Here is a 22,495-nt window from a genome sequence, read left to right as displayed (position 1 = left end):
ACTGTGGAGAACAACTGAAAAAGTCGACTGTCTCGTGTATGCGTGGTCAGCATGACTGTCTCGTGTATGCATGGTCGGCCTGCCTGAGGCCCCGCGCTCAGTGACCCCAACTGATGATGTGGCAGAGATGTCTCTCTTCCGGATCCCGCCATAGGAAATCAATCGATTCAGATCCATAATCGCAAGTACTGCCCTCCAAAAGACCACCAAGATCTATCCTTCCTCTGACCTGGCCATGTCCCTACCTGGGCGAAGTCCCCTGCCTCCCCCAGCGGAGATTTCAAAAAGCTCATCCGCACTCGAGAGCACGCCTGGCGGCAACATCTATAACACCCTCACCATTTCGGAGGATCGAAGTGCGGGAAGCACGATAGAGGAGCGCAATCGTCTTGCATTGCGCAAGAGTCTTCCGATTTCAGACACTCCCACCATCTCGGGGGACCGAAATGAGGGGATCTCGAGAGACAAGAAAGACGACACCATCAGCATTCTCTCACGTCCCCCTCCTGCTGGTCTCCCTGGAAATCATGCCCTTCAAGACTACCAGATGCAGATGATGCTATTGGAGCAACAGAATAAGAGAAGACTGTGGATGGCACGAGGTGAACTACAACAACTACACAAGAATGATTCAACACGCGTGGCTGCACAACCTCCAGTAAGTCCTTACGGAAGGATCGATGAATGTCACTTCGAAAAGGGAAATCCCATGGATGTCGAAAACAACAATGCGTCAAGCTCGGAAGCGCAGGCGTTGCGGGAACGTATAGTGTTTCTGGAAACCAAACTGAAAAGGCTCGAATCAACCGAGAGTAATCAAGTCCCATCAAGACATCAAGTGCTCTATCGTCTGGAGGGATATAATCCAACGCAAGACAAAGAAGATGACATCAGTCCACCGCGCGGATGGTCTGGGCCTTTTCTAGATCCTCCGGAATTGGTACATGGCCAGATAGGTGCAGCTCACTTGCGCTGCAGCGTCCCATTGAACAACTTTGAACTTTACCTCGCCATGAACAAAGATGTTTCCTTCATCGTATTTAGGAACTTTCGCAGAACGATGGATGCGGCTGCATCAGCGAAGAACAACGCAGGATGTGACAGGGAACCTCATCATCCGAGACCCTTCAGTGAAACCATCCGGCCAGTGGCAGACGATTTGAAAAAGGCTTTGGAAGAAATACTGGGCAGCGGCACAGAATACAAGCAGATACTCAGCAAATATCTTAGGACCCAAGAGCTATCGGCACCCTATCTTTTCATCTACCACAGTCGCCACAGACTGGACGGAATCCGAAATCGCCTGTCTCCACCGGCGCAGAAACAGCTTGATCTTCTCCTTGACTACGTGAAAAGCACTTTGGGTGATCAATACGCCGCTGCGGATTCCCTCCTGGCAAGAAAGAAGATCCTACCAGAGTATGTCGACTACCTGTTCAAGCCCGGTGACGTTTTAGTGTCGAACGAGGGCAACGAGTATACTGGCTACATTGCGACATCTTGGCCGTCTCCCGACAGAAACCCACCAGTGCATATTGCTGATAGAGAAAGCGTCGTAGAGGGCTTCGGCGACCCTCCGAACCGCAAAGCTCCAACGCAGTCTTGGACCATCGACGGCTGGAGCTGGAGGTTCAACGGAAGCTTCTATCGTGAGAAGAAGAAGCTTCGGCTTGAAATGCCAACCGACAATCATCGGACCGAAAACACAATGGAAGCAGAGACAGGGAAATCTTGCGATGCTGAAGGGAGGGGAAACCCTATTGCGGAACTAGCGGTATTCCCGATCCAATATGCGTCAAACGAGATCGTCGAGAGGCTTCGACAGCGTGGCAGGACATTTTGGAAATGTCGCATACGGCGGTTTGTTTCTTATCAGGCGAACTCCCAGGAAAGCCTCGAGAACATGGTACATCAGCCTCTTGTTCATCATCTCTCGCGCGATTGTTGGAGCTAAGCTAATGATCCGTTACCAGGCTGGTGAGAGATACATGATCGACATGAAAACATATCGAAGTCTTCACCCTGAGAACAGTTACTCCGGTTACCCACGGGACGATCTTGGCACCGACGTTATGGCCAAGGACGAGCCTCCGGACGAACAGTTCGAGCTTCTGCTGCCGCCAAAAATCAAAGGCTACAATCTCCTGCGGAAGAAGTGGTATGACCTCTCAGCTGACCGTATATCCAATGTGGTGTGGAACAGGGAAGCTTTTAAAAGCCTCGTGATAGACCACAAAGCCAAGAACCTTATCAGAGCTTTGGTCAGCAACCACCTGGAGTCTGAGAGGTCGACGGATTTGATTGCCGGAAAGGGCAACGGCCTCATTCTGCTGCTCCACGGCGGTCCTGGAACAGGCAAAACTCTCACGGCAGAGAGCGTGGCCGAGATCGCAGAGAAGCCGCTCTACCGAGTGACGTGCGGAGATGTGGGCGTCCAGCCCGAGGAGGTGGAGAAGTATCTCGAATCCGTGCTGCACCTGGGAAGGATCTGGGGCTGTGTTGTACTCCTGGATGAGGCAGACGTGTTTCTGGAACAGAGAAGCCTCAAGGATCTAGCGCGGAACGCGTTGGTTTCAGTCTTCCTGCGAGTGCTGGAGTACTACGACGGGATTCTGATCCTGACGAGCAACCGAGTGGGCACATTCGACGAAGCGTTCAAATCCAGGATCCAGCTGGCCCTGCACTACCCCAGTTTAGGTCCACACCAGCGACTCCAAATCTGGAAGACCTTTATTGACCGGCTCGAATCCTTCGAGGATGAGGACATTGACATTTCAGATCTCCGGGGCCACCTCGACGAGCTCAAGGAGGAGAAACTGAACGGTCGACAGATCAGAAACGCAATCACCATAGCCCGCCAGTATGCCAAGTGGACGGCCACCACTCTCACCTACGAGCATCTCAAAGACGTGATTGAAGTGTCTGGACGGTTTGATACCTACATTGACAAGCTCCATGGGGTGCTTACGCCGGATGAGTTTACGGAGGATGAAGGGCTGCAATTTGCCTGAAGCGAGCTTACTGGCAAGTGTGAAAATGACAATAACTATTGGCCTTTGTCCAATCTTGCAGCTAGCCTTAGACTGAAGGATTAGCTCTGGCGATGAGGCTTCCCGGACAATGTCGTGTCAGATATAAAATACCGCTGTCAGAAGGAGGATTTCAACTGTTCAAACCTTTTGGAACTACTCAATTAGATCCCTTACTTGAATCTCCAACAACCTCCCTTATAAACGCCCAGTTTCACTATTTTATATGACTAGGTTTGCCAAAGGATCCCTGAAGAAGTGGATCTATGATCATTTCACTATTTTTGCCTAGTTATTTCTCATGTATTAGCCAGCTTCTTGGCCCACAGATTGATATTATAAATAGGGCTAACTAGGTAGACAGAATGAGAATCCAGTGTTCACCTACTTCATGCTCAATAGGGTCTCTCGTACTAGCCTATACGTAGTAGGCGTTTTCCTAATGGAGATACCGGGGAAAGCTGAGCAGATATACTTTTGAACGTCTACCAGACCAAGCGGTCAAGATGGTACCTAAATACAGAGCACATCGTCATCAGGTTCCACGCACTCCACTCCGCAGTTCCTTTCTATCGAGCTGTTCGTACAACAGTCTAGCAGTAGTAGTAGTAGTACACTCCCAGGCCCGCTCCGCTCAGGACGGATCGTGGCTCCTGCGTTGCCGTGGAGACAAAACATCCGATCTGACTCGCTTATCTCCATCGTCGATCGCATCAGCCTGACCGAATCGGGGCCACCGGATGACGATGCTCATTTCTGTATTGAAAAAAGGTTGGCAAGACGAGAATTGCATAGCTGTGTTTTTTGACCTTCCCTATGTAAGAAGGTTTGGCCCCCGTCAGGCGTGCCGCGAGATTTAATTTAGGGACGTAGCATCTTGGCGCCTGGACTGAACTGCTCAGGGCCTTTGTGCCTTTTCTTTTCTTCCCTCTTGCACGTTTCTCATTCATATTCTTAGAAATATTCTCGTCGATTATAGTATTATTTCTATGATGACCCTGCTGCAGCGGGCGCAGTCTCGGACGCGCTTCCTGGCCATTGGTGCCCTGCTGTCGCTTACCTTTGTCACATTCCTCGTGTTCGGCACGAGGGACCGCGGTGACGTCGTTCGATATGTCCTGAAGAGCTCCAAGCCACGACCACCGTCGGAGTGTTCCTCCTCCCCCCACTCCTCGTCGTCGTGGACATCATGGAAGAACCAGAGTGAGAGTCAGAGCTGGGAGTTTATCGTCGAGCGCGATGGAGATAACTACGGGCTGTCGGACGAGCAGTGCCAGATCGCGTTCCCGAAGCTGTTCGTGGAGATTGAGAAGTCGGCTGCAAGGCGGAAGGACAATCCCATCACGTTCAAGGAACTGAATTCGAGGAAGTTGCAGGATGCAATGGTGCGGGGGGTTATCGATCGTGGGGAGGTTGGTCTCTTTCTCTCCATTTCTCTGTCTGATTTCCCTTGTCTTCTGACTTCTGACTGACGGCTTTCAGCTCTACCTCCTCGACTACGAACCCCAGCCCGTCACCTTCACCCGCGCCAAAGCCACCCTGAGCTCGCTGCACCGCGCACTCACGGCCATCCCGAACCGGCACGAACTCCCCAGCGTCGAGTTCATCTTCACCACAGAGGACTTTGCGACCGGCGGAGACGGGCAGGACCTCAGCGCCATCTGGTCATACTCGAAGCGCGACGGCGACGACGCCGTCTGGCTGATGCCCGACTTCGGGTACTGGTCGTGGCCGGAGGTCAAAGTCGGCCCCTACCGGGACGTCCGACGACGCATCGCGACCATCGACGACGGCGGAGTCACTCCCGACGGGAAGCGGATCCCCGGAATCGCCTTCAAGGACAAGAAGAAACAGCTCCTCTGGCGCGGCAGCGTCGCAACGGAGCCCGAGGTCCGCGGCAAACTCCTCAAAGCCACACAGCGCAAATCCTGGGCCAGCGTGCACGCCCTCGACTGGGACAGCCGCGACGACATCGACCACTACCTCCTCCCGATGGAAGACCACTGCCGATACATGTTCCTCGCGCACGCCGAGGGCCGCAGCTTCTCCGGCCGCGGCAAGTACCTCCTGAACTGCCGCTCCGTGTTCGTCTCGCACAAGCTCGTCTGGCGCGAGGCGCACCACGCTGCCATGATCTCCGGATCCGGGCCCGACGCCAACTTCGTCGAGGTCGACCGCGACTTCTCCGATCTGGAGCAGAAGATCGAGTTCCTGCTCGATAACCCCGACGTCGCGGAGCGCATCGCCAACAATGCCGTCCGGACGTTCCGCGATCGGTACCTCACCCCCGCGGCGGAGGCGTGTTACTGGCGGTATCTGATCCGACGGTATGCGGACGTGTGCGATTTCGAGCCCAATCTGTACGCGGATTCGAAGGGGGAGAGGAAGATGCGGGGCGTGCCGTTTGAGACGTGGGTGTTGATTGGGGATGAGCAGTAACCTCTATCCACCTAGTCTGTCTATCTAGCTTTTTCTTGTGAATACCTTTTATTTTTTTTCTTCCCTGGTTCTATGTTGTTCGGGGATTTTGTATATACCTGATGTGATTATCAGGATCTTGCTTTTTGTTTTTCTGCTTTGCTTGGGACACGGATACAGATGATATGATATGGGCGTTTTATGTTATGTCATGACATGTTGAACATGCTGGGAAATGAATGAATTTGCATGAGCATGCATGTGTATGTGTGTGTTTGTGTGAATGAAGAATACAGAACATTCATGGCTAGGTCCATGATACATGCGGAAATAAAGAAATATGGGGAAAAAAAACTTCAACTTGTGTTCTTACACCACGAATACAAAATACGCTTTGAGGTGAGCCTGTCTCTTATTTTATTTTATCTAGTAGATAGCAACGAGTCTTGTTTTCAATACAATGCAGTGCAACTTTATTTGTTCATTCATCGACTCACGTTACAGATATTAGGATAGACTATTGCCTACTCCCATGGAACAGCAAATGTTGTCTGCAGAAACTTGGCCGGTTGGTCGGTCGGTTGGTTTGCTTAACTTGGTTGGGAAGTTGACAATAAATGATGGATGATGGTCCTTGACTTTTTTTTTTTTAATCATTTGTTATCCGCATCGTTATTCGCGTATTTCCAATTTTCATGGTAGAATTGATAAGAAAAGAAGGGAAAAGAAGTCTGAAGTTGAAGAGAAGCCTTCGGGGCCTTCCCCCCCTCCTCCCATCCTTCCTTTCTGCATCATTAATGCAGGATAGGTATCGGATGGATGGATTGATATATTGCTATCCGATTCGGATAAAAGAATTAGGGATCTCCGCAACGCATTTTGAGACGCGGAGAATTCTTGTCTGCATTATGGAGAGCCCTTATCTTATTTCAGAGTCTCCGAGGCTAGTCAAATGTAGGGTTACCTGTGGTCGGTCCTCGTATTTAAACCGTCGAGTCCTATGTCTTTCGGATCTCGTGTCAGGGCCCATCCTCACCCGATTCTGCCCGTAGATCAGCGCAGCCTTCAACTGCTGGAATTTGCTAAAAGGTAGTTTTCATGAACAGTACAATCATTTCCCCGCAGGGACATTATTCACGATGCCCTGTCCCTGTTCCTGTGATTTGCTAAGATGACATCACGTCACATGGCAACGAGATGGTGTTAGGCACTAAACTGAATATTCTCTTCTCCAATCCAGATGCGAAACGATGGGACGGTGAGAAATGCGGGGTATAGTAGTTGACTAAAGTACATACCTCTAATCTAGCCTTGAGTTGGATCAAATGAGGGGATAGAATGAATCACGAGACATGATTCTCGTCCATACATTAGTACTGACTGGTTTCTGTATGTCATGTAGCTGAACTAGATGTTCATATGCCCACATGTCATACGGGGGTGCGATAGTTGAAGTTTGTTTTTAGGTGCATGTTTTTCTTTTCTTTTCTTTTCTTTTTTTTTTCGGTTTGTCGATAGCTATGGCAAGGAAATCAAATCCCATGTGCAAAATGACTGATTTACCTCAAGATGAACGAGCCGATCATGATCAACCAGCTTCTCGGAGAAAATAAAGGTTATGTGAGTTTGTTCTATGAGGTAATATTTGTTGAGTCATCGGCTGAGATCTCATCTGCACAGCCTGTCGGGCCCATGAGATATTTTCAACCCAACGTTCCAAGTGACTTACTTTCAAATAAGCCAGAATCCGGGGTTGGCAGATCTCCTCGCGGATGCATGTGGGGCAGGCTGCCCAAATTGTTGGTGTGGATCATGCGATGGGACTCCCACTGGACGCCCGAACCGTGGGAAGCCAATGGATAATGACCATCATCCTCACAAACTCAAACAAAGTGACATGCAAGGCCTTCGGGATCTATAGGCGGAGATACGATATCCCGTCTGGTCATACACACCGTACGTTGGGTGGCTTTGCTGTAAGGGTCACTGCTCTTAGCAAGGCGCAGTCGACGAAGTGTTCTCTCCCTGGATGAGGTCGTGGAAGGCCTGAAACATATATCCTGACTTTCTGAGACGAGCTGAGGAGGGAAGGTAGCATGTTAAGACTCTCTTGTCCATTACTCTGCACGGCGTACCCATCAATAGACATTGATATTGACTCGGTTGTCGCTCCGCCGGAAGCGGATCCTTAGCGGGGATGGATCCGGGTGTGGCTGCAAAGGCCAAGGATCGAGGCGTATGATCCCGGTCTGAGCCATGTCGGGAAATGTGTCCGACGACGATTGCTGCCACCTGTTACCTTTGGCAGTATTTGTCCATGTCTCATGGAATCTCTCTGACCTCTCAGATCTGATGGTGGGGATGGTGGAACTGCGGGTAATAGTCTGCAACATCCCTTGCGTCTGAGCTTTATGCATGTCGGCCTTCCCCCATCTGTCCCCTCATATGGACTTGGTTTATTTACCGGCGTAGATTTCTAGGACTGTCCGTCTTATCAGCTGTAGGATCAGACGATGGGGACAAACTCAGGTGGGGGCCTAAAAGCGGCTGCTGAAAGGATCCTGATCTCCTTGACGTTAGACTTCAGGAGGAGAGCCTTTTTTTAGCCGTTTTCAGGTGGCTATGGCGGCCGCTGTGATCTTGTCTTGTGGATAGAGCTGCTCTACTCAGCCTGTCGATCCTATTGCAGTTGTCTGGGCAAGTCAACTTGATGAGGAAGGTAGCCAGAAGGACAAGACGCAGAAACGGGATGGTTCTAGTTAGATATTGGCCAGCAGTGGGTTGGGAGAGGATACGAGAAGTATGCTGAGGTCTTGGTCTTCTTGGACGTCTTAGTCTGGATGTCTGGACTGATGCGGCGTAAGGGCGGTTGCTTGCGGACGAGGGCCCAGCCCTACGGAGCCCTAAGCCCATCGTATCGCTCCGCCTCTCCTCGCATCCGCCAGGAAGAGGGTGTCTCCCCTGCGCCCTTGTGCCTCCACGAGAATTCTATTCTCACCAATCCGGATAAACGTTGTCTCTGTTGTTCAGAGATCCAGGTCCAACATGCGGGTGTCATGCCACGCTTTGCCAGACGCAGATCTATCTCGGCAGCCACAATGCCGCACGCCAGGAGACTACGGACAAGATCCCTTGATCCCACTCTGTGTCCTCAGCGTGCTAGCTATCAGATGATCCTGATGACTGCATCCAGATATCCAAGCCTTATTCGTCCTGATGGAGCGATGGAGCCCAGATGCGGGCAGATGTGCTACGGGTGTTGGTTTCCACCCAGCACATGCAAGGGAATATAAAGTCCCAAGGAGACCTTGGGCTTCCTCTGGGAGCTCCCTTATAGAATATATTGAACCCTGGATTCCTCAATCCTACTCCTTGCCATCCCGCTTCCTGGCGTCCGGTCCTCACCGTCAATCGTCCCTATACTGCAATCCCAAGGGCACCTGAGCTGTTGTCAAGATGCGATCCTTTCTTCTCTCTACGTTGGCCTTGGGGATAGCCCTTCTTCCCTCCGCTATTGCCTCCCCGTTTATGAAGCGAGCGGCGGGACCCCGGATGGCCATCAACGCCGATTTCCCCGACCCGGGTTTCGTCAAGGGTCCTAACGGGTTGTGGTATGCGTTCGGCACCAATGGCAACGGGAAGCGTGTTCAGGTAGCTACCTCACCGGACTTCAAGACCTGGACTCTCCTTGACGTAGAGGCTCTTCCGACTCTGGCGGGGTGGGAGACGGAAGTCGATCACTGGGCCCCAGATGTGATCCAACGGGTTTGTTTACCTCCATTACCTGTTTTTTGAGATGTCCTGCTAATTCCCCGTAGAACGACGGAAAGTTCGTTTTGTACTATTCGGGAGAGGCCAAGAAGATGGTGAGGCATCACTGCGTGGGCGTTGCTGTCTCAGAAGGGACGGACCCTGCGGGGCCGTATATTCCCCAGCCGGAGCCCTTCGTCTGCCGCCTGGATCAGGGCGGTTCAATTGACCCGTCGGGCTTCCTCGACAAGGACGGGAACCGCTACGTTGTCTACAAGGTCGACGGCAACAGCATCGGGAACGGCGGAGACTGCAACAACGGTGTCCCGCCGCTGAAGCCAACGCCCATCATGCTGCAGAGAGTCGCCGAGGATGCCATCACCCCAGTCGGAGACGCAATACAGATCCTGGACAGGGATGATAGTGACGGCCCACTGGTCGAGGCGCCGAACCTTATCCTTCACGGTGACACCTACTTTCTCTTCTATTCGACCCACTGCTTCACGGATCCGAAGTACGACGTGCGCTACGCGACATCCAAGTCCATCACGGGCCCTTACCGCAAGACCGGCGTCCAGCTCGTCAAGACTGGAGACTATGGCTTGACTTCCCCCGGAGGAGGCACCGTCTGCGGTTGCGGTGACAAGATGCTCTTCCACGGCTTCTGCGAGCCGAACAAGCGGTGCACGTATGCTGCGGATATCAGAATCGACGGGGACAAGGTCTCCTTTGTCTAGATGAGATAATACGCTCTATATACATTTCTCTACTCATATATATTACGGCCGCGACTTTCCTTTCGTCTGTGATCTATATTTCTGATTTACTCGCTATTTACTATTTACTTTGCAATCTATCGCGGCGGCATAGTGGACCGGTGTTTGTTTTGGGATTATAATATGGATACGGCTGAGGACAACGATCGTTTGATTTCTTGGAAATATGAAGTACTGTATATCGCAGCATATCTCAACGCAATCGATACCAATAATTCGAGTCTGTACCTTGTGCTCAAGTCCAAAGACCGTGACTTAAAACATGGAACTATTCATACGACGGCTCTGCTCGGGAAAGAATACCTACTGATTATATTTTGAGACAGATGGTCAATAGATGCGCCATGTCGCCGAGTTATCCGATCTTACAAGAAATCCCCGACAGATGGTTGCACAGACAGGGATATAGAGTCTAGGACATCTACATACGTACCCTGGTACCCGATATCCCGACAAACCGAGAAGTTCTTCTCGATTGGAACTTATGAATTCACAGACTCTGCACGACCTACCATTGACGCTTGGCGCCAAATAATATCTACCTACCATGCAGATCTCACATAAGCGGGTTCGTTCGTATCTATGTAAAGAACTTATCTATCCTGGTCAGTTCCGTTTAGGTAGCCTCGTTCGTAATCGGGACAAAAGGCTCCGATGTCTCAGGATGTGTATGTTCTGTACAACAGTACAGACTATCTGTTGGAAGGTAAAGCGCCTTGATGATCTAATTTTCACATGTTGATTGACCTGGTACTGGATATTTTGGACGTGGAAATTCATTATACTACCTACCTGGCCTATTAACCATACACTAGATAAGTAGGTAGGATTGACTCTGACTACTGACTGACTACTGACTAGGAGAAAAATAGACGGATGCAACCCTCACATCCCTCATCCTAACAAAGGAAAAGAAAAAAAAAGAAATAAGGCCGAATCATCCATTACTCACCTTAGGTAGGTTGATCTGGGTAAAAGTTCAAATTCCAAAGAACCCGCATTTATCTGGTTCCTGCTTCCCCCATAAACGGTATATCACAAACCATAAATCAAGCTTACTCACTTTACTCCCTTACTCCCAGCCACCTGACCTGCTCAGATCAGACCACGTGCTATTCCTATTCTATTCTATTCTGCTCACATTCTTGGAAACCGGACCCGGACCTGGGGACCCTGACCAGACTGGAGGGACTGGACTGGAATGGGAATGGGGATGGATTGGATCAGATACCTAGATAGTGTAGAGATAGACATATATGTAGGTACCCAGAGCGGGAGACCGATCGATCAGTCCATCAGTCAGACTTATTATCATCAGCCGACCTAATCTATCAATCGTGACCGCCAATTGGCCGTTGGCCGTTCGTTCGGGGAGCCGAGCTGGGGATGGATGGGAAGTTACGCTATTTATTGCTATTCCGTAGGCTCTCAGAGACCTGGCTATTGCTTTAATGAATTCGTCAAGTTTCGTTCAATTTAATTAGCTAACGCAAACCGCCTGGTATTGAAGGCTAAAGACAGATTGTCTGCTTTCAATCCATTCCGATCATTCTTTTTCTTTTCCATTTTCCCTCCCGGATATTTTACCAGATACTAGGTATTATTACCTAACGACATCTAACAAATATAATCGTTCCCATCTCATCGTACCCCACCCCATCTGTTACCTTCAACTAGTAGCTGTCGTTCCTGTTCCTGGTTCCTGAAGCGGTCTTGTCTTGGCGTCCATTCCGCCGTGTGGCTTGGCTGGCTGGCTCCCGAGGAGGACAGGCGCGGGCGCGGGCCGGGCATGGATGGGGTGGGTCCACTCCGGTCCTCTCCTCACCCGCTGGAGTTTCCAGATATGGATGTAAATAATACTACCTATGTATTCGACTGACTTCCTTATCCGGCATGTATCCTAGGCAGTTATGGATGGAAGTGCAGTGAGTGAGTGGGTGCTGGTTAAGTATCTTAGGTATGTATGTACATGTTCTCCGCGCTGTAAGCATGTACTATATCCGTAGCTACGACTGGGAGATTTCTCCGGTGAGGAAGAACGGAATGGGGAGTTTGATTTTGAGGGTTCAAGTGTGATGGTCTTTCTATTACTACCTACCTATGTGTGATACATTGATTACAATGAGAAAAGGGGTTGTCGGTTCTAGTTTCTTGTTTGTATTGTTTTATCCAGTGAGTGTTGTACTGTACGTATAAAATTGAGAGAAGATCATATCGTATCGTATAATATTATCAATCGAGAGTGGTGGTCCTGCATGCATTGCTATGCGTAAGCAGATAGGCAATAAGGCCTAATTAAGTAATGTTAAAGCCAGCCCAGATCACAATCTAGTGAAAGTAAAAAGCAGTAGGGTAAGTGACATAGGATGAAAATTGTCCTGACGAAACTTCTTGATAGAATGCGTTTGACATACCTACCAAACTGACACAGCCGGAGAGGAGAAATTGCCCAACGAGTTCTACTGCGCAAAAGCGCCTCGTAAAACCCTTTTCATACCGTCTCAATTTCATTACTCTTATGAATTGCGTTTCTAGATTTCGCAGCAGCGGCAGCAGCAGCTTGCTTCCTCTTCTCGCGCTCCTCACGGACTGTTTGCACCCACGCCTCCGCGCCTTCGACCGCTGCTTGGGGCTCGGTCTTGTGCTTGAGGAGGTACCCCTGAATCTCGGCGGGAGAGAACTCTCCGCTGGGGATGCGTGCCGCAAATTCTGCAGCAAAGGCGGTGATCTGGTGATCGGAGAAATTGTGGCGGTAGCCTGATAACGATGGTGCCGGCTTGTGGCCGGGGCTGGAATGCGGTTTGAGCACGGCTTTCTTTTTGTCCTTATCAACATCGATAGTTCCGTTGATGACGGAGGAATATGGAGGAGGGGGTTGTTGTTTCGAGTCTATCGGGGTGTCAAGGTCGCCTTCCAGTCTCGTGTAGATGGAGCGGTAGAGGTCCTGGATGGTGCGGGTATCCGAGTTGCCAAACTCGATGCTCATGTCCACACGGCCCGGACGGAGCAGGGCCGGGTCGAGTTTCTCGATGTGGTTCGTGGTCATGATGAGGATACGGCCCTCGCTGGAGGCGACGCCATCGATGATGTTGAGCAGAGCAGACAGCGAGACGCCCTGGTTCTCCTCGTCTCTCTTCGACTTGTTGCTACTGCTGTCGCTATCCTTCTCCCCAGACGACACCTTCTTGGCCTCTGAATCATCTTCACCTCGAATGTGGGTGATGCCAGCAGAGTCAACGTCCTCGAGCAGGACGATGCACCGTCGCGGTAGGTTCTGGAACAGAAACGCAAGCCTGTCCTCGGTGAGGCTCTTCGAGTTCAGGTTGACCAGGTAGATCTTCAGACGCAGCAGTCCGGCCGCCGCAAAGCACAGGCTCGTTTTGCCCGTCCCGGGAGGGCCGTGGAACATGTATCCTCGCCGGTAGGGGATGCCGCGGTTCGAGTACCAGCGACGGGTCAGGGGGTGTAGGTATTCCTTGATATCCTCTATGAAGGCCTGTTTCCTGCCGGGATCCAGCACGACCGTCGATAGAGGACGCGGGTGCTTCGCCATGCAACGCACCCAGCTGAAGGTGTCATCGCTGTACTTTTGCCCCCGGTAGATGACCGTCTTGTTCCCGTCGCGCTCTGTGAACTCCCGCTGCGCCTCGCACAACAGGTCCTTCAGGATCGAGGGGTTTCGTCCAAGACACAAGATGTAGAGGCGCTCCGAATTCATGGCCCAGCTTGCTTTGTTCTTTTCGTCCTGTTTTCTCTGGAACGCTAGATAACGCCCTTTGTAGCGGAATAGATGCGTCCCTTCGGCGGGGGTGTATCGGAGCGGCTTGAGCTTGTCTTGGTTGATCCTCTTGGTCCAGTAGGCATCAAAGTCGACGAGAGATTCAGCTTCATTGTCATCTTTCGTCTCTTCATTCTCGTCTTCCTCCCCCCCGAACATTTCGCTGTTCGTCTTCGTCCCCGCGACAAAGCAGTTCGTTTTGTTCGAGAACGGCTGGTTGGAAACCCAAAACATCAGGTAGTTGTACATTTCATCGTCGAACCGGATCTCAGCGGTCGACGTGAAGTATTCCTTGACTAACTCAATAAAGGAATGTGCGGTGAATCTCAGAATAGCTGCTACCGCCGTGAGCATGAACACCAGGGATAGGTAGAAAGAAATGTCTATATGGAGGTAAGCCGTAAAAAATCTGGAGATAACAGAGTACCCAGGCACCAGGAGATCTAGCATGAAAGGGTCCTCCGGGAGGACTTGTGGCGATGAGGTATTGGAAACGTTCTGAGAGTATGAGGATGCCATGGCGAAGGAATTGGATAGATGTCAAACAAGACTTCGACGACCCGCGCTCGAAGAGCACGACGACCAAACAAAGGAAGATAGAGACAAAGACAGCAGTGACGGCAGTTATGTAGTGACCATAGCCTTAGCGGCGTCACGCTCTCACTTGGCGCAGGAGCCGCATCGTGGGCCATCCAGGACAGGTGTCTTTCACCCCCGGCAGGGTGAAAGCGTCGTACAGCCTGACGGCGTTAGAGAGCGTGCAACGAGAGGAAGATATTGGACCTTTGACTCATCCTGTTGATCAGGTCGTTAGCCGTGGCTCAGGCAGATGCCGCTGTCAGGGTGTTTCTTTTTCTTCCCTTTTAACCCTGGGGCCGAGTGCATCCGGCCCATACACACAGTCTGCTGGCAGCCGCCAGAAAATTTTCGACAAAGAGATAGCACTGCGTAAGCACCGGTCAATCCCAGCTGGGCTGTCGAGGATCGACGCTGTATAGGAACTTCGATGTCTAGTTGCGTGTCTGTTAGAAGTGCTTTTTATGCTGTACATCGCCTGTTAAACCACCAATCGAGTCCGTCGTACTGCCAACAAATTCTATATCCATGACTTCCTCTTGCAGGACTCGAATACCTTTCTAAGTCCTAGAGATTTAAACTGATGGGAAGCAAGTTATAGATCCTATTGCTATAAATTTCAGCATATTAAATGTACAAGCATGTATACATGAAAGAGACCTGCCTAAACACAGCCGAAGTCTACCCAAGGACGTCATCTTGCATTTGGATCGTCTTGGTCATGGGAGTACTAACCAGTGGACAACATAATCAGCGCAGGACAGCAACTATCCGTGGGCGCACGTGAGCGATTTTTGCTCTTGCCTCCACGAATGCTCACTGGAAACGGTGTCGGAGGCGACAGGGATATTCCTTTCAATTTCGAAAGAAACTGGGCGCGTCACACAAGTAATATGCGCCTTGTAATCACGGACATAGATCGGATTATTGATTAAGCAATAAACACTAGTCTTAGGCAACGCCCCCCGCTCGGGTGTGACGTAAAGTGGTTTCACTATCCAAAATTGACTCTATAAAGGAAAAGAGGGTATCACATCGGGCTAGGAACGCAGAGCAGGCTATTTATCTCAGCAAAGCTCTCAAAAATATATCAAAGCAATGGGAATTAGGGTCACCAAAAACATTGAAGCCAAACAAATAAATGTATCGGCGCGAAAAGTATAACCGAGACGCCTTAGTCCGATTCCGATAGCAGGTCACCTAGATGGATGATTGTCTATTGCAGACTCCATTAGCTCACTCGCCCATTCCTTGAAGGTTTCAACTTTGTCCATTAGTTTACCCCACCATGTCTTGGGCTGCGAGTCTTCGTCATCGGTATCCTCCGCACCCTCAGCAATTCCAGCATCTTCGGCATTTCCGGTATCCTCAGCGTCCTCAACATCTTCAGCGTCACTACTCGGGGTTGAAGTAAATTCAGCTGCTGATGACGTGGGACTGGGAACCGTTAGACTTTTTGTCTCGGAACTCACGCTGCTCAAGGGAGGGTCGTGTGGGCTGTCGAGGACAGGTGCATTCTCATCGGAATGCAGGCCCAGCGGATTCAACGGAAGACGGAGAGTTCCGTTATTCGCAAGTGGTTTGACACCAAGAGAATCGCAGATGATGTTGTAAACTTCGATGTTCTCTGCGAATTGTTAGCACAGTCACCAGGGACATCAATAGCTGACTTACGGAATACTTCGACCCGGCTGTTCGGCTCGTGGGGAAACGCCGGTCCTCTGGCGATGAAGATAGCTCGCATAAGCGGATGCTCATGGTCATACCCATGGATGCCTCTCGGGTGGTAGGCTTTTCCCGTCTCAAGAGCCTCTTTGGCATCAAACTCGGGTCGTTCTACCACTGCCCAGCCGGCCTTTGGAATAACCCACAAAGGCGCGATGCGCTCGTTGTTCGAGAAGTGATAACGTTCCGGCATAGTCTCACGAGTATAGACTTCAATTCTGTCTGCATAGCGCTTTGCCACCTTGGCAAGCTGGTTCTCAAGTGTTTGTAGATCCTCTGGTCGTTTCGGACGCAGTCCGCGAGATGGCCATCCATCGATATGCTCAACCAAGTCGATATCAATCAGGTCGTCTAATTGGACCAATCTCTCTGTAGATGTCGTAGCCATACCGTGATCAGAGACGATGACAATGTTGACAATGTCCGTCAGATTGCGCTCTTCAATCCCATGGAACAGGCTGCCGAGCATGTTGTCCGCCTGCACAATGGTGCTTCGTATTTCCGTGCTGTTTGGGCCATACTTATGACCAGCAGCATCGACGTTAGGTACATAGGCGGCGATGAATTGAGGTCGCTTGTCACCATCATATGACTCGTCCTCCTCTCCCGGAAGGTCGAGAAACTGCAGTATCCGGTCAACTTTCCGCGGCAGTTCTTCAGAGCCGTTGAATCTGTCAACAAATGTTGGATCCACGTTTCCAATATGCGCCTCCGAGCCCGGCCACATGTGTATCGCGGTGCGGACACCTTGCTCCTCGGCCGTGACCCACAATGGCTCAGCTTTCCACCATTTAGACTGGGTGATAACTGGAGTACCAGTTTCGAACTCATCCTGCAGCTCTGGATCCCAAAAGGTATTGCCCACAATCCCATGGCTTTCGGGGTATAGCCCTGTTACGAGAGTGAAATGGTTCGGGAAGGTGACGCTGGGGAAACTAGGAAGCATGTACTTCGGAGACACACCCCCCGCAATCAACGAATTCAGGTTCGGAGTAAGTCCACGGTTGAGATAGTCTGCACGGAAACCGTCGAGTGATATCAGGATGGTTGTGGGGGCGAAGAGAGCGGTGCCGTTCGATCGTAGTAGTTTGTGACGATGAGAAGCTCTGAAGCCGCCAGATGCTTTGTACGCACCCAAGAGGAGGATGAGGAAGAGAACGACAATCGCCGAAAAAATGAGGAAAAGTCTTCGAAACAACGCTCGTTTTGGCTGATAGCAAGTTAATTAGCACGTTAATTTTAAGCAACCAAGCTGACCACCCTGCCTCGACCTACCTCCGTGAATGGAAATCCATCAAGCTCTCTGTGGTCAAAGTCCGTCGACGGTGTGCTGGGCTGGGAGCTTGCATCATCCCGGTAACCTTCTTCCATTTCATACATCAGCTCGCCCTCTTCGTCAGTCTTTTCGCGCCCTCCTCTCTGCCGGTCTCGCCTCTCCCTCCTGCGTTGCCTCCTGCGCTCCCTCTTCCCGATCTTGACGCTGCCCCCATTTGGGCTGAAGATTCTCCGTAGTCCATTTGCTCGACCTTTCTTAGTCAATAATTTCTCAAGCTCCTCCTCTTCCTCCAGCACCTTGCGGTCATGTTCTGCAAGCTCTAGCGTCGTGCGAGAACCCTGCAGGAATTGGTCGTCTTCCGAGTCGGAGTCCTGCTCCGACGGCGATCTCAACGACGATACGTCATCATCGCGGGCAGGAGACAGTAGCGAAGGGCTCCGGGGTTGGGGTTCAGGTTTCGGAGGCATAGGAGACAGTCTTTAGATCGCTGCCCTGTCGGACAACAGCGATAGGGTCGCGAGGTTGTTGATTGTTGTCTTGGAGATCGCGGCGGGGACTGATCGATTTGGTCTAGACTTAACAAAACGTACCATACGTGACGCGCCTGGTATTCGGATCCGACATCCGAGACAAACCGCCTCAATCAACCAATAAAGTAGTGATATAAAAGGTCTCATGCAAGGCATATTGTCAATGTGTTGGTAATAATAGCCATTTATTCACTATTTTCTCGACATACTTGCATTGGTTGTCTTTTCTCTTGCTCGGTGTTATGTCGGTAACGTCAAATACCCCTGTAACATAGCATCGTTCTCATGCTGACAATTAGTTTACATGATAGATTTTTCCTTTCTGTGATTTTTGAAACACTTAATGCTAAGGAATAATGATTCGGAAGTTGTATAAGCAGTGTGCGATATGTCATTCATTATGGTTCACCCAGCACTCAGGCTGAAACTATATATTTTTAGGTTGTTCCCTGTGTATCGCTCTACTATTCAACTGGGTTTTCCCTTGTGTGTATATCATCGAGATAGTTATGTGTAAGTTTCATATAGTCTTTAATATATACTGACTCTATGTAAATTCACGAATCCCGCTTCGATATGAAAACCGGCAACGTCTGACACTTCAGATGGAAACCCTCGCGGATAGATGGATCGACCTCTGGATTGACAAGCCGGAAGTTGAATCTGCGAAACAACGTTGCTGCAGTCTTCTTCAGTTCCATGAACGCGACATTCCGGCCGATACAGGCTCTGGGACCATAGCTGAATCCTAGGAAGTACTTTTCAAGCGGGAACCTCGCGTCCCCAACCCATCTTTCTGGTCTGAACTCCAACGCATCCGGACCCCATATGCGCTCGTCCCGGTGGACGGTGTATGTGGGAACTGACAGTACAGTGCCCTCCTTGAAGAACTGTCCACAGACCATCGCACCACCCTTGGCAACAACCCGGGGCAGACCAACTGACACAGTCGTGCGTAGTCTCAGCGTTTCATAGAGGATGCCCTGGGTGAATTGCAGATCCTGGCACTCAGAGAACGGGGCCACAAAGTCTGTAGGCAGTGGTGAGGGGAACGCAGCGTCCAATTCCTCCTGCAGTTTTCGGAGCTTGTCGGGATGGCGGCATAACATATCAACGACGTGGGTGAGCGTGTTCCCTGTGGTGTCGCTCCCCGCAATCAGCTGGGTAAGGGCTTCAGCTTTGAGCTCTGCATCAGGAAGAGGACCTCCAGTGTCCGGATCTCTGGCCTTAAGGAGGTAGAATAAGATATCTTTACGGCCAGGATCTATTTTCGCGTGTTTGCGATTCTCGACGGCGGCAATCCCAATGCGGGCGAGCGCTTGGGCAGCATGTAGGCCGTGGACAAAGAAGGTATCGAAATAGAAATACGGTGTCCATGCTGTTTCCGTTAGAATTATGCTAATTCTGCTCGGGAACTTGGTACACATTGGACTAACTTTTGATCCACGGCATCTGCCCCACGGTGCAGCACCATTCCCCTCGATCTCGCAACTTTTTGATGCCATCGTTTGTGTCGGAGCCTGCTTTGCAGAAGCCAAATGGTTCCCCAAATGCCTATGTCGTAAGTAAATTCACTTCGAGAGCATGCAGCGGTAGACTGCTTACCAGGTCCCCAATTATGTCAAACGCGAGAAATGCCAACCACTGCGCAGCATCGATAGCAGCATCCTCTCTCCTCTGAAGCTTCCCAATTGCTGTGACACGTTGTCCCAGATCCACGTACTGTCCAGCTTGGCCCTTCTGCAGCAGGTTTTCCATCTGTGCAGTGAATATTTTCAAAGCGTTCGTAATATATGGTTCGAAGTTTACCATTGCTTTCGGACTGAATGCATGGGATACATATTTGCGCTTTCGACTATGCATGAGCCTGTTCCGCGTGGTAAATACGCCCTGTTCGATGTTATCAAAGGCGTAGTAAAACTCTGATTTCAGAAATCCGTTGCCATGGCCGAGAATGTCCTTTGTTTAATGATTAGCCAAGGATTCCAGCTTGCTACTCCTCTATTTCCCTTACTCTAATCCCATCAGGATGCGCCACACTGAGCTGGTCCGGTGACAGGCGGACAAAGTCGCCTAGCTTTAGATGTTTCTCGTGAACCGCCATAGAAATCCTGTGTTTTCTGCCCAGCGCATTAGACGAAATTGTAAATTGTGGAGCCATGAATTTTCACCTTGCCTGCGCAAGCATCCAGAAATTTGAAAAGCGAACAATGAGAGGACCAGGATAGCGGTTGAGGTCGTATTTATTTTGCAGGTAGGGAACCGCATAATATGCCTGTCCGGTTAGTTACTTGCGTAGCAGAAACTGTATCGATCACTAACAAAGAATAAAGAGAAGAGTATGACGCCCCATAGCGGAGTTGACGTCCGAATAGTTTCCAGGATATGTTGCTCCATGCCCACGACGGCACTATAGAATGATCCAGTTGTCTCTGAAAGTCTGGCGAAGATGTCTTCCTCAGATACAAGTAGTCCAGACCCCTCTTCTCATATAATAGGCGCTATCTATGACGCCAGCGCCCATGGAATGGAACGATAACCGATTGCCGTAGCAGCCTTTTCTCTTTAATGTACACATTGCGGAGATGCCCGCTGACCCCGCGCGAAGCACGCAAGATAGACGGATTGCAGCATGATACCGGCATTAGAGCCAGGGAAATAACTTGCGAGGGTTCGAAGGATAATCCTGGACTTTTCCGATATAACCGGATTCCATGCGCGGTGATATCCTATCAGCAGGCATGATGGTGCAGGTGCAAAAGGTGGGGGCTTATTAAGACCGATTAAGAACGCAACTAGACGAGATATACATCAGCAGATGAGAGTGCAGTCACCCTCACGAATGCATATCACTTCTTAACATTGAATATTTTCAGTGACGTCTGGATTATTTCTCCAAAATTCCAGTTGGCGGGTCGGTGCGGCTCCCTAACCGGCGAATGTTATGATACTAAATAGCATGCAGATCTAAACCTTGACTGTAGATACCAGCAATGTCCCAAACACTGTATATGCATGCTCGAAGATATTCACGTACTTGGGTATGTTTTGAGATTTGATGGTCCATAATATGTAGTCTCGGAGTGTCACCGTCGTCGATCCTGCTGCTCAATACTAATTTACACTGAAAAGCTCATGCTGCCAACCGTGAAGCGAAGTCTGGCGCAAAGCAATGGGGTATTAGTTATAAAGTAGGTATACACGTAGTACAGTAATCCCCCCAATAAGGTCAAAAAATGGTAACCTGAAGAATGGGAGGAGTGGCCGTTGTTTGGGTCATCACGTATGAGGAGCACCTACCTGATGTCTGCGGTCTCTTCAAGTTCCATCCTTCCTTTCAAGAACACAGCTATATGCATAATTATTTTCATCCTGATATCCTTTAAGGATTTCTGAGTCTGCGCTTTCTGGGCCTCTGTGCTTCTTTCCCTGCGGGTGGTCGACATAGGCATGGGATCTGTTTTCTGAGATCTTCTAATCGCCTAAGTCGATCATGCCTTTTCTCATTCCATCATTTTCTCTAAAGAACCCTGAATTAGCATACAGACAGATGTTCAAAACTTCTCAGAACAGATCGTTACACATCCAATCCCATCATTCATAAAATTAAGGGTACTGAATCCACTGTTTCTACGACCAGGAATCTGTAGCAAAATTGCTCAGTTGGATGGCGGGTGACTGATAACTAATGATGATTTACCAGACTGTTGAGAGTAATACCACAAAGCGGCGAGATGAGTATCGGATACGTAACTGCCGGAATTTCTAGCGGCTTCGGGCTACATGCTTCATAGAGCAATACTGTCACCACCTCATGTCTCTACTGAGCCATGGAAGTTAACACAAGCGGTACTTGAACTATCAATTCTCTTCAGAGAGTATTTCCAAGAGAAGTAGATAGTCTTATACCAATGTCGGATGCATACTACTGGGTGACATATCTTGTCTCACAAAGGCATCTGGCTTACACGCGCTATATCATCTAACTTACCATGTCGACGGGTCACCATAAAGAGAAAAATATGACGCATCCGGAGGGCGCTGTGGTTCTGTCCATTTCGGGTATAACCAAGAGAGTCAACTTGCTAACACGCTACCTTTAACCTAGTCTTCAATCCCTCAATGAAGGCGAAGGTTACACTCATCAACCGGACATCCAGCTTCAGGTCCAATGACAGAAGATCCAGGGCCATAAAGTTAAATTTACAAGAACAATAAGGCTGCAGAGCCCTCCGAGAAGGGCAGTTAGCTAGGTTTCTCCTGAAAGTGACCGCATGATCCAAGATCATGGCCGCTTCCTTGCAATCCGACATGCCTCGAGTTCGAAAAGTCGAAGAAACATATTCCTGGATTGTTCCAGGTAAGGAAGCTAAGCCTGCTCAACTATTTAATTTTAAATTACGCATTTTCCCAGCACCTGTGAACGGATTAAGAGATGAACTATCCTTCAAAAGACTACAACGTAGCGTCTTTAAAAGTGCTGTTGACGCCCGTATTCATGAATTTCTGCATTAGGGATAGGCTAATATCCTAACAGTAACAGATTAAATTCTCCATTACCAATTCTACTTGGTTTTTCCTGCCCAAGGTCACATCTCAGTGACAATCCTATTGCAGATACAGACTCTCGCTCCATA

At 50.0% G+C, this 22,495-nt stretch overlaps 6 protein-coding genes across 6 annotated transcripts; 3 read left to right on the top strand and 3 right to left on the bottom strand.

Annotated features, from left to right (window-relative positions):
• Positions 1–235: 235 nt before the first annotated feature.
• Positions 236–3,011, top strand: VTN00DRAFT_5283 (uncharacterized protein; the record flags this gene model as incomplete). Its single annotated transcript, XM_069431797.1, has 2 exons — positions 236–1,906; positions 1,974–3,011. The coding sequence occupies 2 exons, from the start codon at positions 236–238 to the stop codon at positions 3,009–3,011; spliced, it is 2,709 nt and encodes a 902-aa protein (XP_069287720.1).
• Positions 3,012–4,018: 1,007 nt separating this feature from the next.
• On the top strand, positions 4,019–5,468 carry VTN00DRAFT_5282 (uncharacterized protein; the record flags this gene model as incomplete). The annotated part of the gene is made up of 2 exons (XM_069431796.1): positions 4,019–4,441; positions 4,512–5,468. 2 exons carry the CDS (start codon positions 4,019–4,021, stop codon positions 5,466–5,468), a joined length of 1,380 nt encoding a protein of 459 aa, XP_069287719.1.
• A 3,435-nt stretch (positions 5,469–8,903) lies between these two features.
• VTN00DRAFT_5281 (uncharacterized protein) lies at positions 8,904–9,934 on the top strand (the record flags this gene model as incomplete). Its single annotated transcript, XM_069431795.1, has 2 exons — positions 8,904–9,212; positions 9,266–9,934. The coding sequence occupies 2 exons, from the start codon at positions 8,904–8,906 to the stop codon at positions 9,932–9,934; spliced, it is 978 nt and encodes a 325-aa protein (XP_069287718.1).
• Positions 9,935–12,464: 2,530 nt separating this feature from the next.
• On the bottom strand, positions 12,465–14,270 carry VTN00DRAFT_5280 (uncharacterized protein; the record flags this gene model as incomplete). Its single annotated transcript, XM_069431794.1, has 1 exon — positions 12,465–14,270. One exon carries the CDS (start codon positions 14,268–14,270, stop codon positions 12,465–12,467), a length of 1,806 nt encoding a protein of 601 aa, XP_069287717.1.
• Positions 14,271–15,523: 1,253 nt separating this feature from the next.
• Positions 15,524–17,795, bottom strand: VTN00DRAFT_5279 (uncharacterized protein; the record flags this gene model as incomplete). The annotated part of the gene is made up of 3 exons (XM_069431792.1): positions 15,524–15,954; positions 16,002–17,262; positions 17,328–17,795. The coding sequence occupies 3 exons, from the start codon at positions 17,793–17,795 to the stop codon at positions 15,524–15,526; spliced, it is 2,160 nt and encodes a 719-aa protein (XP_069287716.1).
• A 620-nt stretch (positions 17,796–18,415) lies between these two features.
• Positions 18,416–20,019, bottom strand: VTN00DRAFT_5278 (uncharacterized protein; the record flags this gene model as incomplete). Its single annotated transcript, XM_069431791.1, has 5 exons — positions 18,416–19,236; positions 19,295–19,412; positions 19,464–19,616; positions 19,668–19,817; positions 19,873–20,019. The coding sequence occupies 5 exons, from the start codon at positions 20,017–20,019 to the stop codon at positions 18,416–18,418; spliced, it is 1,389 nt and encodes a 462-aa protein (XP_069287715.1).
• Between the last annotated feature and the right edge of the window lie 2,476 nt (positions 20,020–22,495).

This window comes from Thermoascus crustaceus (assembly GCF_041956765.1).
Source record: "Thermoascus crustaceus strain CBS 181.67 unplaced genomic scaffold VTN00scaffold_3, whole genome shotgun sequence".
NCBI lineage: Eukaryota > Fungi > Ascomycota > Eurotiomycetes > Eurotiales > Thermoascaceae > Thermoascus > Thermoascus crustaceus.
The sequence above is the reverse complement of the archived record's forward strand: the minus strand, read 5'-3'. Positions and strand labels throughout refer to the sequence as shown.